The sequence below is a fragment of the Clupea harengus genome, chromosome 15, assembly GCF_900700415.2.
Source record: "Clupea harengus chromosome 15, Ch_v2.0.2, whole genome shotgun sequence".
Classification (NCBI taxonomy): Eukaryota; Metazoa; Chordata; class Actinopteri; order Clupeiformes; family Clupeidae; genus Clupea; species Clupea harengus.
Genome location: NC_045166.1, coordinates 13112981 through 13130480, shown reverse-complemented (window position 1 = coordinate 13130480; position 17500 = coordinate 13112981). Strand labels below are relative to the sequence as shown.

Genomic DNA, 17500 nt, shown 5'->3' with positions numbered 1-17500 from the left:
CCCGCATCCTGGCCGGCAGCAAGAAGAAGATCTGCACCAAGAAGCCGCGCTTCATGAGCGCCTGGGCCCAGATGGTCATCGCGTTTATGCTCATCAGTCTGCAGCTCATCCTGGAGATCACCCTGATCGTGCTGGAACCCCCTTTGCCAGTCAAGTCCTACCCGTCCATCCGCGAGGTGTTCCTCATCTGCAACACGTCCAACGTCGGGGTGGTGGCGCCGCTCGGATACAACGGCCTGCTCATCCTCAGCTGCACGTACTACGCCTTCAAGACGCGCAACGTGCCGGCTAACTTCAACGAGGCCAAGTACATCGCCTTCACCATGTACACCACCTGCATCATCTGGCTGGCCTTCGTGCCCATCTACTTTGGCTCCAACTACAAGATCATCACCACCTCCTTCTCCGTCAGCCTGAGTGTCACCGTGGCGCTGGGCTGCATGTTCACGCCGAAGATATACATCATCATCGTCAAGCCCGAGCGGAACGTCCGCAGCGCGTTCACCACCTCCGACGTGGTGCGCATGCACGTGGGCGACGGCAAGGCCACTTGTCGCCGTAGCAACAGCCTCCTCAACATATTCCGACGGAAGAAGAACAACAACAACACTGCCGCTGCTGCTCCTGCGACCACAGCCAATCCCGGTAGTGGAAAGTGAGTGATCGGCAGACACCTTATCCAATCATTGACTGGGAGGGGCAGGGTTTGGGTAGCACTATGAAGGGGCAGGGAGGTGCATGGTAATAGTTAATGCAGACAGTTAAGTGAAAGCGGCGAAAGGTCAGCTTCTTTGTTCCAAATGCATTTCAACCCACAAGAACACAAACTCACAAAAAGAGTACTTCACCTGGAAGTACTCACAGATGGAAAATGACTTCCTTATCTAAGAACTAGGGTTAGAAGATTGTGCATGTTCATTGAGAAGGCTGGTGTGTGCGTGTGTGTACATATGTTCATGCATATATGCATTTGTGTGTGTTTGTGTCTCTGTGCATGTGTGAGTGTTTGGGTGGTGAGTGTCTCTCTGTGTGTGTGAGTGTTTACGGGGTGAGTGTGCATGTGTGTTCTGTGCATGTACGAGTGTTTAAGAGGAGAGTGTGTATGTGTGAGTGTTTAGGGGGTGAGAGTGTGTGAATGTGTGAGTGTTTAAGGGGTGAGTGTGCATGTGTGTTCGCGTACAATGTGTATGTTTAAGGTGTGTATGTGTGTTCACGTACGATGTGTGTGTTTAAGTCTGATCTCTGACCATCTTTCTGCCATGAGTGTGTATCTGTGTTCATGTACGATGTGTGTGTTTAAGGTGTGTATGTGTGTTCATGTGCGATGTGTGTGTTTAAGTCTGATCTCTGACCATCACTCTGCCATGAGTGTGTATCTGTGTTCATGTACGATGTGTGTGTTTAAGGTGTGTATGTGTGTTCATGTGCGATGTGTGTGTTTAAGTCTGATCTCTGACCATCATTCTGCCATGAGTGTGTATCTGTGTTCGCGTATGATGTGTGTGTTTAAGGTGTGTATGTGTGTTTATGTGCAATGTGTGTGTTGAAGACTGATCTCTGACCATCACTCTGCCATGAGTGTGTATGTGTGTTCATGTGCGATGTGTGTTTTTAAGTCTGATCTCTGACCATCACTCTTCCATGTTTCTCTCCTTGCTGCCAATGGAGTGTGTCTGGAGTTGTGTGTTCTGAGAAGAAGACTACGCTCCCTCTCTCCTCTCTTTCTGCATTTCATTTCTTCTCTCTCACGCTTTTCTTTCTTTCTGTCTTTCGTTTCCTTTCTTTTTTTCTCAGTTCTCTTCGTCTGTTTTCTCTCTCCGTAACCCAATCACGAGAAAGCCAAAGCATGTGTTCTCTGGACTTATTATGGCTGTCTCTGGAAATGCCTGACATATTTTAGCAGATTTAATTTCAGTGTGTAGGATGGGCTGGGAGTGAACAAAAGCAGGGAGAGAGACATATGATGTTTATAAGGCTTCATTAGACATCATAAGCTGGTATAAAGGATAAGTGCATGAAAATACGTAAGTCTTGACAATGATGACCATACTAATCCACTAATGCTGCACAAACATTACCGTATTTACTTAAATAGTGTTTGCTCATCGTTGACAGGTTTTACTGTCCTTTTAAAAAAAACATTGGTCTCATACACATGACTTTTAACTGTATTCAAACAGTCACTTTACTGGCCAAACTTCAAATGCATGATTTCCCCTGCACCTTATTAAACAGAAACTTACGCTATTCTGCCAGCAGCCAGCCAAACAGCACAAATTATACTTTAACAGCAATTAATTCAGTAGCCACTGTGAACTAACCACTGCTACTTTACATCTGGGTCAACCAATTAACCAATGTAAAGCAACCAACGTTACGTTACACCTGTTAATCAATAACTAATAATCAATAACCAATGTTAATTTGTATTTTGTTCAATGGCCATTGTAAAGTCACTCACATTACCATACCAGAACCTGGTTATATAGCCGCTGCCTTTTTTAAATGGTGCCTTGAAAAAGGAGGTCAGTGACAGCTAATTAAAATCACAGCTAATTAAAATTATTACTGTAATACTCAGGTATGCCATTTTTCCAATCTGCCCTTTAGGAGGGAATTTTCATTATCAAATAAGGCCATCTTGATATAATTTCCAAGACCGTAACTCAGTCTTGAGGCTTTTTTCTGTGTACATTTGCTGTGTGATGTTTATCCATGAGCAACTGGCGTTTGGTTAAATATTTAAGTGAATACGGCAGCTTGACGAACCATAGAGGCAGCAGCTGGAGCTCTCCGTCTCCGTATCCCCTGTCTCTGGCTAACTTCCTCTCTGCTACTGAGGGGCTCAGAGCTCTAATTGCTCCTGATTGAGGTTCCAAAATTAGCGCCTTTAACTTGAAGTGAACCCACTGTGGATCTGTCACAGAAAAGAATGTGTGTGTGTGTGTGTGTGTGTGTGTGTGTGTGTGTGTGTGTGTGTGTGTGTGTGTGTGTGTGTGTGTGTGTGTGTGTGTGTGTGTGTGTGTGTGTGTGTGTGTGTGTGTGTGTGTGTGTGTGTGTGTGTGTGCTGCCTATGTCAGTGTGTGTGTGTGTTCATGTCAGTGTCTTGAAAAGAACTGGTGTGCAAGAGTCAACACAACCCAATAACCCTTCCAGTGATTACATCCATCTACTGGTGTGAAGACGACAGAGAGTAGAGAGAGAGAGAGAGAGAGGAGAGAGACAGAGACAGATAGGATTTGGAATGAAAGCGAAAGAGAGGTAAAAGAGAGAAAGAAAGAAAGAATGGAAAGAGACAAGAGATAGAGAGAGAGACACATGTGGAGAAAAACTCCCCACCTCCCAGACAAGACAGCAGTGCTTTCACAAAGACCTAAGCCACAACAACAACAACATTGTTACTGTTGAGGAAGCAGAGCAAAACAGAGAATCCCAACATCCTTTTCAGTCATTCGAGTGTGTGCGTGTGTGTGTGTGTGTGTGTGTGTGTGTGTGTGTGTGTGTGTGTGTGTGTGTGTGTGTGTGTGTGTGTGTGTGTGTGTGTGTGTGTGTGTGTGTGTGTGTGTGTGTGTGTGTGTGTGTGTGTGTGTGTGTGTGTGTGTGTGTGTGCTTTTGTGCATGTGTGCATGTGTGTGTTATGAGGTTGAGCTAAAGCCTGTATTTCATAAGGACAGTTTTGGATCCTTAAATCTCATTAAAGCCACACTGACAGTCAGACAGACACACGCACACACACACACACACACACACACACACACACAGAGACATCTCTACCATGCGAAGACAGAGAGAACTGAAAATGATTCCAGTGCAGGGAAAAACACCATGTCCTCTACACTCCTGTTTCATTCTGACGCATGTAAATCCTCCAGTCCTTCTTTAGTATTAGGCAGTGAGAGTGTTACTGTGTTACTGTGTGAAATATCCCCTCCAAATCAAAGTCAGTAATGTGGATGACAGAGGACAGTCTCAGCTAAACACAAAGCCTCATTGGCCCAACTGGATGATGGTCACTCTTAACCTGCCTCTATAACAGCAGCAGAGGATGTGATTGTGCTGTGGTTTTGAGTTTGAGATATATTTTAACCCGGGTCAATGTCTTGTTTCATGCTACTCTCTTTAACACACACACACACACACACACTCAGCCAACATATACACATTAGTACAGATATACACACACATACACACACACTCACACACACACACACACACACACTCACACTCACACATACACATACTGTACAGACACAAGCACACACACAGACACATACACACACTTTAACACAATTGACTTGATCTGAATGCCTTTTGCCTAATTAACCTCTAACATATCCTTCTCCTCAATATATACTGAGAGGGGCTCACCATACAAGTTGCCTGTTAATGTCGCCACCTTGAACATACTCGTTATGTCTTTATGACACTCTCTGCCTCTCACTCTAACACAATGAGTGACCACTGTGTCACACTTACACGACAGTCAGTGCTACTTGAGTACTGGCTGAATTAAGTTAAAGTGAATTGCACTGAATGGAGTTGTTTTCAGTTCACTTCAGTTCAAATTCAGTGCTGTTTAATTCAGTTCAAGTAAGTTAATTTGGTCCTCGATCCTCTGATCCAGTCAAAGATAACTAGCGATCCTCTTTGATAAAAAGGGTCTGACAGAGTCACTACCCAGTGACTTTCTCACTGACTCTGTCGTACAATGCCATTTAAACAAAAATCTGACTGAAAATCTTTTTATTTCATTTTAGAGGCTATTAACGCATCATATAATTAATAAGTCATCATCACAATCAACATGTTGTGTGAGCCCCTCTATGCCTGTGACTACACTAATGATTAATGACCCTGATTGGACTAGTGACACTAGTGATTAAAACGATGTTGATGATGCTTGTTTGTTTGTTTGTTTGTTTTGTCGGAGAGTAACCTGGGGTCTCTGTCTCATTCGTAGTTCTAATGGAAAGTCTGTGTGCTGGTCTGACTCAGGTGGCAGACCACAGACGACCCCCCAGCGGACGCCGCCGCCCCGCCAGTCTGTGTGTGTGACGAGACCAACGCCCCCCCCAAGCCAGACAGCAATCATCCGACCCCTAACTAGCTCCCAAACGCCCCCACGCACCCCTGCTTCCAACCCGCAGCAAGAACACAAGACCTCACAGGAGGACCTGGGGATGATAGCATCGCACCCCCATCACACAATTGGCATGACCCGAGAGGAAGGAGGGACACTCTCTGATTTGTCTGTTAAGACAGAGGAGCGTACCAGTGACGGGCAGCAGGGGGGATCACTGGACACGCTGAGTACTAATGTTCCCACGGATCACCTGTTGGTAGTCACCTCTGACGAGCAGTCGCTGACCAATCAGCTGCCTCTGTTTATGGACGAGGGTGGGGTTTTGGACGGTGGGGCGTTTGACCTCATGGAGGACTTCCTGTCTGAGGAGGAAGAGGCAGAGACTCAGAGCAAGATGAGTCTGCTGACCCCGCCCTCTCCATTCAGAGACATCTCAACGCCAGGGTCGCCCGTCTCCCACGGAAACGACCTCTGCTCCTCCGAGGTCCTGCTCCCTGGCACCATCGCTCAGATTAACTGTAGGCACAGCTCCTCGACACTTTGAGAGTCACAAGCATTTGCTGATCGATTATAAACCCATTAACACGGCATTCATCTACTGAACTGAATAATTCATCTTGCGATATCCTTTTGGTTGCTTGCCAAGTGTAGTGTATGTTATAACTGAGGGATAAATCAAAACAGAGGGATGACACATCTTGTTGAAAAAAGACTCAAAAGTACAGACTTGAGGAATAAAGTGGAAGAGAGATATAATGATAACAAGACGGAATACGGTCTTAACCTCTACAGCTCTGTTCAATGACTGTCTTCACTTTTGAATTTCCAGAGTTCAAAGGTCACCCCTTTTTTTTTCCCTGCTTGGGCTGACTGCCTTACACCTTACTGCAAAACACACACAGCCAGTTTATACTGACATGCTGTCACACACACACACACACACAGGTATAAACGCACACTCACTAGTACTCTCTTGCACATGCTCACCCTCTACCCCATATCCCCTTTCCATAAGTGGTATTTCAGTGAAAGGGACTTGATTGTACTGTTAACTCATTTGTTCCACAGTTTGATCAGGACTCAATGAAAGAAACTCAGTTTGAAAGAACTGTCTTTTGTTTTGTGCCAGTGTAATATTCTCTGTCCATTCTGTTCGTTTCGGACGTTTGTATACCGTTCAGCCTTGCGCCTTTTCTGCACCGATGGTCAGTTTGTACCATAAATGTTTGTACAATATGATTAGAATGTTACATATTTATACATGTTTTTTTTTTTTTTTTGCCTTTGGTGCTGGTAGAGTTGCGGAAATCAATTAAGCTGTGCTTTCTTTCTGAAATGTTTATGAATTAAAATGGGCTAGTTGCTTCTAGTGGTGAAATGTTGCGTCTACGGTAAATCACGCTTGATTCTGTAATTTAAAAAATCTGTACTAGTTTACTGAATTAGGATTTATAGAAGTGCTAGGACGCAGCCTTTCGGGTTATTAAGAAACATTCATGTAATAAGCTATTATAGTTGTTATACTATGAAAATGTTTATGTTACTGTATTTTAGTGGGGTTAAATTATTCGGTGTACCTGAGGTAATAAAAGTAATCACTGCATTGTCATTCTGGACAGGGATTCGTTTTTGAGAAGACAATCTGATGCTGTAAAATAAATTGTTTTATAGTTAATCATTGTCCTGTTAATGGTCATTTTACTTAATTCGACAACTGATGGTTTGCTTGATAGATAGGTTTATTGATAGTTAGCTTTGAGTTATTTGAAGATATATTGAAGATAAATGCTTTGGTCTATCTCGAGGATCAACTGGGCTGTCAGGCTTCAGTGATCCTTTCGCTCAGCATGCCGTGTCTCGTGAGTGCGTCGCCTACAGTAGACGGCTCCCCTCGTGCGCCTACAGCTGCTGAGAGGACGGGAGGGGGGGAGTGAACGAAAGAAAGAAAATGTATCCGACACGAGACATTTCCGGTCCTGTGACTTATCAGGTGGTTGTTGGGTAGGAGGAGAGGATTGGGGCACAGTGCTTTCTGTTCCAATACCTCCAACCCGACGGGCCACTGCCATCGCTAAAGCTATATCTCTCACTAAAAACAGAAAAGAGGAAGTAGCGGAACTTTTGAAAGTTTGAAAGTTTGTGAAACCTTTTACCCCTCAACTGTCACCCGGAATTGCTGTGTGCCATGGCCGGAGGTTCAGTAACGGAATGCAAGGAGTATTTGTTTAAAGTGTTGGTGATAGGCGAACTGGGGGTGGGGAAAACCAGCATCATCAAGCGGTACGTCCACCAACTTTTCTCCCAACACTACCGGGCAACCATTGGCGTGGACTTCGCACTAAAAGTAATAAACTGGGACAGTAAAACGCTGGTGAGACTGCAGCTATGGGACATAGCAGGTAAGATGTCTTACCTGACTGAAACGATCTACCTCAACGTTAAAAGTCACCTGGCTGGCAACATGCATCAGGTGTCTCCTTGTGTGTGGGAGAGTGTATAGGAAGTTTGGTTAGATGTTTTACGTGATTGAGCAGATTTGCATCGGTCGTCCACAGTCGATTACAGCTGAGGGAGGGATGTATGGATGGATGGCAGAATTCCATTCTCGAAATGTCACGAGTTCCGCAGTCCCATAACAAGAAAACGCATGTGTGTGGTTTGTATAAAGGTTCGTTAACACATCTAATCGTTGTATATGTTTAGGCCATATTTGGTTTTCCATTTAAATGTATACTTAAACCCTCTGCCGACATGACCAGCGAGCCACTGAGTGTTTCGGTGTGGTGTTGTGATCACGTTAGCGGGGATAATTAACAACGAAATGTAGGTCATGTTATCAGGCACTACGCCAGTGTGAAAAAGGGGGAGGGCTTGAGGAACACACTGAAAGCGAGAGCAGAAAAAATAAGAGAAGGAAGAAGAAGAAATGTACAATGGAAAGGCATAAGAACGCCGTGCAGTCATTCGTCGCATTAGTCTACATTCCTACTGGTTGAATCGCGTTCGCAGGCTTATGCCAAAGTCTCGAAGAGCTCCCACTCGCGCGCCTCACCTCTGCTGTTCAGCCCGAGCGCACAACCAACAGGGCTCGTGCAGTTCAAATAAAGCCAACTCGCGCGCCTTGATTATGAAGTCACGCTTTCCCCACAGTATGTGCGTTTACGTTTTATAACCACCAATGAGATACACGTCAAATATGTTTTATAGTCAGCAAAGTACAATATTAACTTTACTCGTCACAGACCGACATCGCCTTATCTGACATCGTCTGTAAAGAAAAGTTCAAATCTACCGTAAAACCTACTTAATTTTCTTGGTTGAGTATGAGAGATGATTGCAGCAGATTATTTTGAACATGGATTGAGTTGTGTATGTGTGGTTAAGGCTAAATGATGGTGTGTGTGTGAAAGAGAGAGAGAGAAAATGAGAAAGTGTATGTGTGTGAGTGTGAGAGAGAGGGAGAGTGTGTGTATGTGTGTGTGTGCTGGCCTGTTGGTGTGTGTGTGTGTGTGTGTGTGTGTGTGTTTTCATAACTCTGACACAGCTGTGAACAGAATGTCATTCAGACATGAACATGGGAGGGGCATCAGATAGGAACAAAAACTGCACAGTCACTTTTCATCTCAGGTAAACTTGTCACATGTATAGTGGCCATCAAAGTTATCTTTCTCTCCCTCTCTCTCTCTGTTTTCAAACTGAAGTCACAAACACACACACATCCATATGTCTCACTTTCTCTTTGTGACTAGGGACCGACTAGTTATCTATTAATTCCCTACACTCTTCCTCACATGATCGTACATTGTTAACAGACACATAAAAATGACACATGATGTCACTTCCCGCTCAACCTGCTAAATTACATCATAATGCGTATGTGTGCTGAGCTAAGCATAAGTATTTGTTGCCAAGGTGAGATGGATCTCATTGTTCACAAAAGGTTGTCACCTCAATTGCACATATTAAGCGGCTGAGCTGAAGGCACAGTGCCAGTAGTTCCATAATTAGGTAACGGGGCTGTTTGAAGTTTCAGAGGGGTTTGCCAACATCTCCCTCCCCTCTGTCTCTCTGCAAACACATTATGATCTCTGAGCCACACAGCACAAGTGAATCAGACAGGGGTACATCTCCCTCATAGTGCAATGACTGCCGTTAAATAAGTTCCTGTTGCTCAACTGGTAGAGTAAGGTGCTAACAACACCATCGTTATTGGTTTGGATGGTTAGGCGCAAAAAGCATCAGCTAAATATTCAAATATGTTGTAAAACAAATATGTCAGTGAAGAGTTTCTCAAAAGTGTTGTTACGTCAGCAACTATCATTAACCATCATCAGCCTCTCTTTTAGTTACCATGTGGTTTCAGGAAAGGCACCCCTGGTTTGTAGTGTTGGTTGTTGTCAGTTGTAGGAGAAGAGGCTCCTTTGAAATAGAGTCAGTGCTCACATATGTTAAAGATTCAACAGGAGTTTGCCAAACCAACCCCCCCTCTGTCCAAGCACTCCTAAAACACAGATAACTGGCGCACACAGTATCGGGTCTGGAGTGTTGGTCACTGTCGGCGGTAGTAGAAGGTACTGGAATGGCAGGAAACGTTTATATATCTATCGGAGTCACACAGTATCAGGTCTGGAGTGTTGGTCACTGTCGGCCGTAGATGAAGTTGTGTTGGAGTGGGTGTAGGGGTGGGTATTGAGGTGCTGAATTTAAGGTGTTCATATTGTTAAATATTGTTGGGTGGCACAACCTGTCCTGTTTGTTTGTCCAAATCTGTGCTACTGCTCCACATCACGCTGAGATGGTAGGAGGGAGATAGAGAAAGGCAGACAGAGAGAGAGAGAAAGAAAGAAATGGTTTTGTTTTAGAGTGTTGAGCACACATCACATAACGTTCCTTCCAATATGTACACACAAATGTGAGCATGCTTGCATACACACACACACACACACACACACACACACACACACACACACACACACACACACACACACACACACACACATACATTAAGCTTTTTAATCAACCAGATAATTGGTAGGTTCATCCCCACAGCAACAATGACAGCCACTGAAAGCACACACATATACACACACACACACACACACATATTCTCTCTCTCTCTCTCTCTCTCTCTCAATGTGTGTCTCTTTTCTTCAATAGTTGTGTTAATAGCCCTGAATGGGGTGACAGTAATGGAGGCCTGCGCTGAAGCCTTGGGCTCGCCTGCCCCCTCAGGCCCAGAATAGTCACTCTCCTCTGGGTCGCTCTGACAGAGACAACCTGATTACAGCCTGGAGCTGCCAACCCACGGCGCGTGCCAGGGATTCAGAGAGAGACAGGGACACGGAGGCATGTGACACTTTTTCTCCCTGGGAGTCAGAGGATTGTGGGTGATTTGGATCCTGTTGTCTAATGGGGTTTGACCCCAGTACATTGTCTTCAGTGGCAGGTGTAGTGGTATTTGTGTGTCAGTGTGTGTGTGTGTGTGTGAGAGTATGTGCTGGAGCTCAGTGGTTAGCAGTGCCTCGGTAGTTCCAAGACAGCTGGTCTGCCTGCCTTGTGTGTGTGTGTATTTGACGATGAAGGCCCCTGTCTTTAGCTAATGGCAGAGTAATTAGAAATGATGTTGTCGTGCAGGGGCGGTAAGTGTGTGTCTGTGTGTGTGTGTGTGTGTGTTTGTGTGTTTGTGTGTGTGTGTCTGTGTGTGTCTGTGTGTGTGTGTATGAGGTGTTGCTTTCACTTTGTCTGTCGAACCCACAGCTGGCTCGTCTGGCTTGGACCGTCTCCATGGTGATGCGCCCACAGATAATGAACCCGATTAAAGCGCACCAAGAAAAACTTGAGGTTACCATGGAGATGAGCGTTCGTCTCTCTCTCTCTCTCTCTCTCTCTCTCTCTCTCTCTCTCTCTCTTTTTCTTTTCTTTCTGTGCTCTTTTCTGTCTTCAGCCATTTTTCGTTCATTTTTCTCTTTTCATCTTGGAGATGGACTGAAAGGAGCGAAGCCCAAGCACAGGCTGTCAGGGCAAAACATTTACCCTCTGATGAGCCTGAATAGATTTGTGTGTGTGTGTGTGTGTGTGTGTGTGTGTGTGTGTGTGTGTGTGTGTGTGTGTGTGTGTGTGTGTGTGTGTGTGTGTGTGTGTGTGTGTGATATAGAGACGCGCATACACATACCATAGAGATATGATCACACAGTCATACTAAATCCCTATGGAAACTAATGGCATTGTATCAATACGTGGGTCTGTATAATACTTCATACTTATTGGTCAAAGCATAGAGCAGTCAGTAATTTTTGCATAATGGCTGCTGATCTGTGTAACTGACCACTTATGCTTGCCAGTTCCAAGTGTTTTATCATTATCAGTAATAAAGTTATTCCAAATCAATGTTTGGTCTGGATTATTGTCATTTTTTGTACATACCGGTAGTCATGTCATAAACAGGAGGATGTACAGTCAGCTGGTGGGTTTAGCATGGTAAAGCCCTCCAGATTGATTGCTAGTTTGGGTATTTATTTTGTAGATTAGCCCTCATATCATTCCCCATAATCCCTAATAATAACAGCCAGACTAATAATGATACTATATTAATGAAACTATAATCCTGGTGACTAGACCATGTTTTCCACATCTGTGTTTCTCATGATGAAATGTGTGACAGCACCTCTGGAGTGAACCACATTTCACTCTATAATGTCTTATGCCTAACCAGAGTAGGTCTTATTAGTTGTTTATATGTAATAACTAAGCACTAATATTTATATACTAATTACGTGTAGTGTTGACTAAAACATCATAGGTGCAGCACGTTTTGACAGCTTCATAATGATTTCTTTCTTTCTTTAATTTATTTAATTATCAGTCTCTCTTCGTTGGTGTTTTAGCATTGATCTGTTTGTGTAGAGGAGACCTGGCACCTACTTCAGTTTTTTAAATTCACTTTGACATTGTTAAACTATACCATAGGTCCACTGCCTCAGATGCATGTTGGTCCTTGCTTGAGATCTTAGATTAAGTGATGGCTGTTGTACCATCCTCCCCAATAGCAACACGTGTGTTTTACGGCAAGCTAAAACCTCAAAGCCATATTTCAGACCAATCAGATGGGTTTTAGATTATTCTTGCAGTTGAGATGTGTAGTTACAGTTAACATGCATTGTGTATATGAAAGGAGATGATTTCATTTCTGCAATTGAGTGATGTAGTTCACAGCCATTTAAAGGTACAGTCTCCGATTCTAGTCTAGTCCCATATACTTTTTGTCAAATTCTGTGATTTATTCCTCATGGTCTTCTAGCTGTCTGATCAGTGTTTGCGTTCAAATAAACTCAAACGGAGTGTAGATTGGCTGTTGAGCTGAAATATCAACAAACATTCATGAAACCATGAATCACAGTTTCATCTTTACATGTGAAGGGAGATCCCACACTGTCTAGCGTCAAGTGACCCATGACCGAGTCTGACTGTATCTTAGCAACTGGGAAGACTATAGTTAACAGTACCAGTACCAGCGGTATCTTCTGTGTCCTCAACATTGTATTTGTTGATGTAGGTGTCTCAGGGATAGGGGAAATTGACCACAGTCCAAATGCTATGTGATGTACGTTTGCCATCAGGTAGATGCCTTTTTTTAGAAACTGCCTCTTAGCTTTACGGCCTCATTATTGGACACAAAGTGATTTTAGTTTTTGACAACACAATACAGCAGACTGCATCTTTAACAATTAACCAGTGGTGTGTGCCTGAGGGCCTTGGCCATTAAAAGCGCTCAGACGAGATCGTCAACATCAGCTTGGCCTTTGTTCTGGTTCTGCCTCAGGCCAGCATCATCATATTCACACTCCTCTCCACTGTGAGTACATGCCATGTCTGATAGTCCCAGTTTAGCAATATATATATATACTAGTGCTGTCAAACGATTAAAATATTTAATCGCGATTAATCGCATTTATGTCATAGTTAACTCAAAATGAATCGCGATTAATCGCAAATTTGTATCTATTCTAAATGTCCCTTCGTTTATTTATTTTTTCCATCATTTTATTTTTATTTTAATGCCCGTATCAACATGGAAAAGTGGATTGGCTTGCTTTAAGCAAATGTTTTATTTTATTGAAAACCAACATTGCCAAACAGGGCAGTACAAAATAAAATTATAAAGTGCACATTTCAGGTAAACAAGGACTCAGCCTATAGTGCAGTTAAACCATGGCTTAATATTTTCTTTTTTTCAAGTTTGCTGGGAACATAGCAGTCAGGCCTCTTATTTCAGAAACAATGAACCGTAACAGTTAGGTTACCAATAAAAGGTAAGCCTACTACTTCTTTGCTTTCAGCCAGCTGCCTGCCATTTTCAGACAACAGTGAAGCTCGCTTCTTTTGCACAACACAACTTTTAAAAGTAAACTTTCCATTCAGAAGCTTTTTATCATCCAATTCGCCGTATCGCGCTCACCATTCACTCAAACCGTAACGCTAGCCTACTACACAGTTTGCGAGGCCAAAAAATGAACGGCGTTAAAATGGGTTTGCGTTAACGCCGTTAATAACGCGTTAAACTGAGAGCACTAATATATACGTATATATATTTTTTTTTTGAGAGATGTATATGTGTCCAATCTGTTTTCCATCTCTCCCTCCTCTGCATACCTGAGTCAACTCATCAGTGCTCTTGATTAACGGAAACACACTTGATTCAGATAATCAAGATCATTATAATTAAACTGATTTTAATCAGGTGTATTTAGAGCATGGATAGATAGATGGGAAGAAGGTTCCATCAACAGGACAGAGAAATTTACATTAGTTAAAGTTGCCAAATCAGTGGCGCCAACCTCCTTTTAAACGTTTGAATAATGACTTTTTTGGTTGGGGCTGTTAGATAACTCTCTGATTGCCTTTTAACTCGGCCAGGCCACTCCGTTGGAAGCTGACTGTGCTGAGTGGATCTGGGCCGGATCAGCAAACCGCATTTCAGAGATGAACTCAATTACCGCTGAAATCCTCCCTGAGGACACGCAAGCTACAGTACTCCAGTGTAATAAAATGTTGCACTTGATGCAATAAACTGCGGGCACAAAAAGACATTGGAGAGTAGCCGATCCTCCCTGAAACTCCTGTCGTAAAGGAGGATAGTTGAGTAGAAATTAAATGGGTGACGACACAAAGACCCCTTTGGTCCAATTCTTCACCCAGATAGTGAGCCGTGTGTGTGTGCGTGTGCGTGTGCGTGTGAGTGTGCTTGTGTGTGTGTTAGAGAGAGAGAAAGAGAGTAGCATGAGACAAGACATTGACCGGGGTTAGAATATATCTCAAACTCAAAACCACAGCACAGTCACATCATATGCTGCTGTTATAGAGGCAGATTAATGAGGCTTTGTGTTTAGCTGAGACTGTCCTCTGTCATCCACATTACTGACTTTGATTTGGATTTTACTAGAGGATTTACATGCGTCAGAATGAAACAGGAGTGTAGAGGACATGGTGTTTTTCCCTAGCCTGACGATGTCATACTCATAATTCTAGTCAGAATATGAGTCTGATACCGCTCCGTTGGACTGTGATTATGGGGCGTGTTTCAACCGAACCAGGAAAAAAAATGCCTCTTCGCTCAATTGGATATATCTAGAACCAATCAGAGCGACGTAGTATGACCATAACGTAGACCATGGGGCCAGCTGATACATTAAACTTTTACCGGATCCCGTAGGAAGGACGGCAAAAACATATTTGCCATAATGCCTTGATCGCGTTTCTCTGTTCCTCTTTCAAAATGAATGTGCTGTCAATGTCTTCTAAAACAGACTCGAATTTCCACATTTCAGCTCTCCAACGGCAGCCATGTTTGTTGAAAACGAATTCACCCCAAAAGCTCTTGGTGACGTGGTTGATTACGTTAGGGTTGATCATCTGTCCATCATCGTATAAAGCCCGCCCTGACAATTTGATTGGTCTATCTATCTCCTCACAGATTTTTGTGAGGAGATAATTTCTCCCCAACGGAGCGACACCAGACCGAACTTCCCGACCAAAAAATGTGTGGGCGTGGCTAAGTTCGTCTGGCATCCATGCTAGTTTTTCCCTGCACTGGAATTTGTCAGCTCTCTCTGTCTTCTTCGTAAACACACGGTGGAAAGTAGCAGTAATAATGTTCTCGCTGTGGCTTAGGTCATTCTGAAAGCACTGCTGTCATGTCTGGGAGGTGGGGAGTTTTTCTCCACATGTGTCTCCTTCTCTCTTTTATCTCTCTTTCGCTGTCATTCCAAATCCTATCTGTCTCTCTCTCTCTCCTCTCTCTCTCTCTCTCTCTCTCTCTCTCTCTCTCTCTCTCTCTCTCTCTCTCTCTATATCGTCTTTACACCAGTAGATGGATGGAATCACTGGAAGGGTTATTGGGTTGTGTTGACTCTTGCATACCAGTTATTTTCAAGACTTACGAGAACACACACACTGACATAGGCAGCACACACACAAACACACAAACACACAAACACACACACACACACACACACACACACACATTATAGTAGAGTATGTCTATCTTCTGAGGTTTTTTAGAGGAACTCTCTCTCTCTCACACACACACACACACACACACACACACACATACTTTCCTGTGACATAGGCAGCACACACACACACACACACACACACACACACACACACACACACACACACACACATACTTTTCTGTGACAGATCCCCAGTGGGTTCACCTCAAGTTAAAGGCACTAATTTTGGAACCTCAATCAGGAGCAATTAGAGCTTTGAGCCCCTCAGTAGCAGAGAGTAAGTTAGCCAGAGACAGGGGATATGGAGATGGAGAGAGGAGAAGTAGGGAGGGAGAGATAGATAGATAAGAGAGAGATGGGGGGAGGGGTAGATGATAGAGAGAGGTTGGGAAAGGGATTAAGAGAGAGAGAAGAGGGGGGGGGGCAGGAGACAGAGAGAGGAGGGGACAGAGGTGTGGGGAGAGGAAGAGAAAAAGAGAAAAGTGGGGGAGAGAGAGAGAGAGAGAGAGAGAGAGACACACACAGAGACAGAGACAGAGACAGAGACAGAGACAGAGAGACTCAGCGGTGGAGTGGAAAGTGCTGTAACCTGTCCTGTGTGTGTGTGTGTGTTTCTGTTTTATTTTAGTCGTCAGCTCTGTTGCACTCCTGGGCCGAGGCCTGTGCTTGACATGGGATGGAAGAGGCCAGAGGCCACAGGCGTTCAGGGAGAGATGGGAGTGTGTCAGGTCAGGGTTAGTAGGATAGGAGAGAGCGTGTGTGTGTGTGTGTGTGTGTGTGTGTGTTCAGTCAGGGTTCATAGGAAAAGAGAATGTGAGGACAGAGAGGGAGATGGGAGTGTGTCAGGTCAGGGTAAAGAGTTTAGGAGAGATTGTGTGTGTGTGTGTGTGTATCATGGGATGGAAGAGTCCAGAGGACAGGAGCTACCTATAAGCTACCTATAAACTGCCTTGCCTCACTCTCCTGGCCCTCTGTGTAATATGGCAGCCATGGCCACTCCATACGGCAGTGAGGCAAGCTTGGGTGAGTGGATGGATGCCTTCAAAAAGGGAATCGGATCTGTTGGAGACGGAACAGCTGATTACACAGAATCTGTTTGCACATCCTTCTCACTTTCCCCTTGTCAGTTTGAAGCCGTGCCCTCTGGCCTTCTGATAGCTGCTGCTGGAAGGATGACATGGGAAGAATGAGAGAGGAAGGGGGGGGGGGGGGGGGTGACCTAGGGAGAGAGAATGAGAGATGGAGAGAACGAGATAAGCAGAGAGGTGTGACCTGAGACCTCTTGTGTTGAGCTGATAAGAACTAGAGTGTGATAGAGAGAGACAGAAAGATGACAAAGGAAAAGTTAGAGAATCAGCGATAGAGAGAACTAAGATAGACTGAGAGACATGGACAGAGAGATGAGAGAGGACCTAGTGATTGATGAGCGATGAAGAAAAAGGTGTGTGAACTGATGGAGAAGAGGAGAGGCGAGAGTGATGAGGTGATGGTGTGATTGATGGAATGCCTGCCAGAGCGACAGGAAGGCAGAAGATGGATGGAGACACTTCAGAGCAGAGATAACACACACATCACAGTCTGGGGAGAAGCTTAACTGCAATTGAGCAGAGAGAGATCTATGTGTGTGTGTCTGTGTGTCTGTGTGTGTCTGTGTGTGTCTGTATGTTGCAGTCAGAAGTCAGAAACTTTTCAGGAACTTTACACTCTGTTGCCTAGCAGTGTTGTTTGGGTAACATGGAGACACGTGTGTGTGGGTGGTTGTGTGTGTATGTCTGTGTCTGTGTGTGTGTCGGTGAATGTGGTGCTGGGACAGACTAGGTGGCTGTGTGGAGAGACATGGAGTGTAAGGCAGGCAATAGTTACCATTAATGGCTGTGGGAGGCACTTTTAAGAGCAACATCTTTGC

General features: G+C 44.3%; 2 protein-coding genes across 3 annotated transcripts in view; both read left to right on the top strand.

Moving 5' to 3' along the window:
• Positions 1-6758, top strand: part of LOC105897707 (metabotropic glutamate receptor 1) — a 27905-nt gene extending 21147 nt beyond the window's left edge. The window contains exons 7-8 of one of the 2 annotated variants that reach the window (XM_031582007.2): positions 1-655; positions 4961-6758. The exon at positions 1-655 is cut by the window's left edge and continues 318 nt beyond it. In XM_031582007.2, coding sequence (XP_031437867.2) covers positions 1-655; positions 4961-5627 — 1322 coding nt within the window. In that variant the 3' untranslated portion in view covers positions 5628-6758. The remainder of the gene's footprint in view (positions 656-4960) is intronic. The other variant, XM_031582008.2, reaches the window with a different exon arrangement.
• Positions 6759-6980: 222 nt separating this feature from the next.
• The window catches only part of rab32a (RAB32a, member RAS oncogene family), a 17872-nt gene continuing 7352 nt past the window's right edge, over positions 6981-17500 (top strand). The window contains exon 1 of the mRNA XM_012824717.2: positions 6981-7482. Within this exon, the coding sequence (XP_012680171.1) occupies positions 7269-7482 (214 nt within the window). The 5' untranslated portion in view covers positions 6981-7268. The remainder of the gene's footprint in view (positions 7483-17500) is intronic.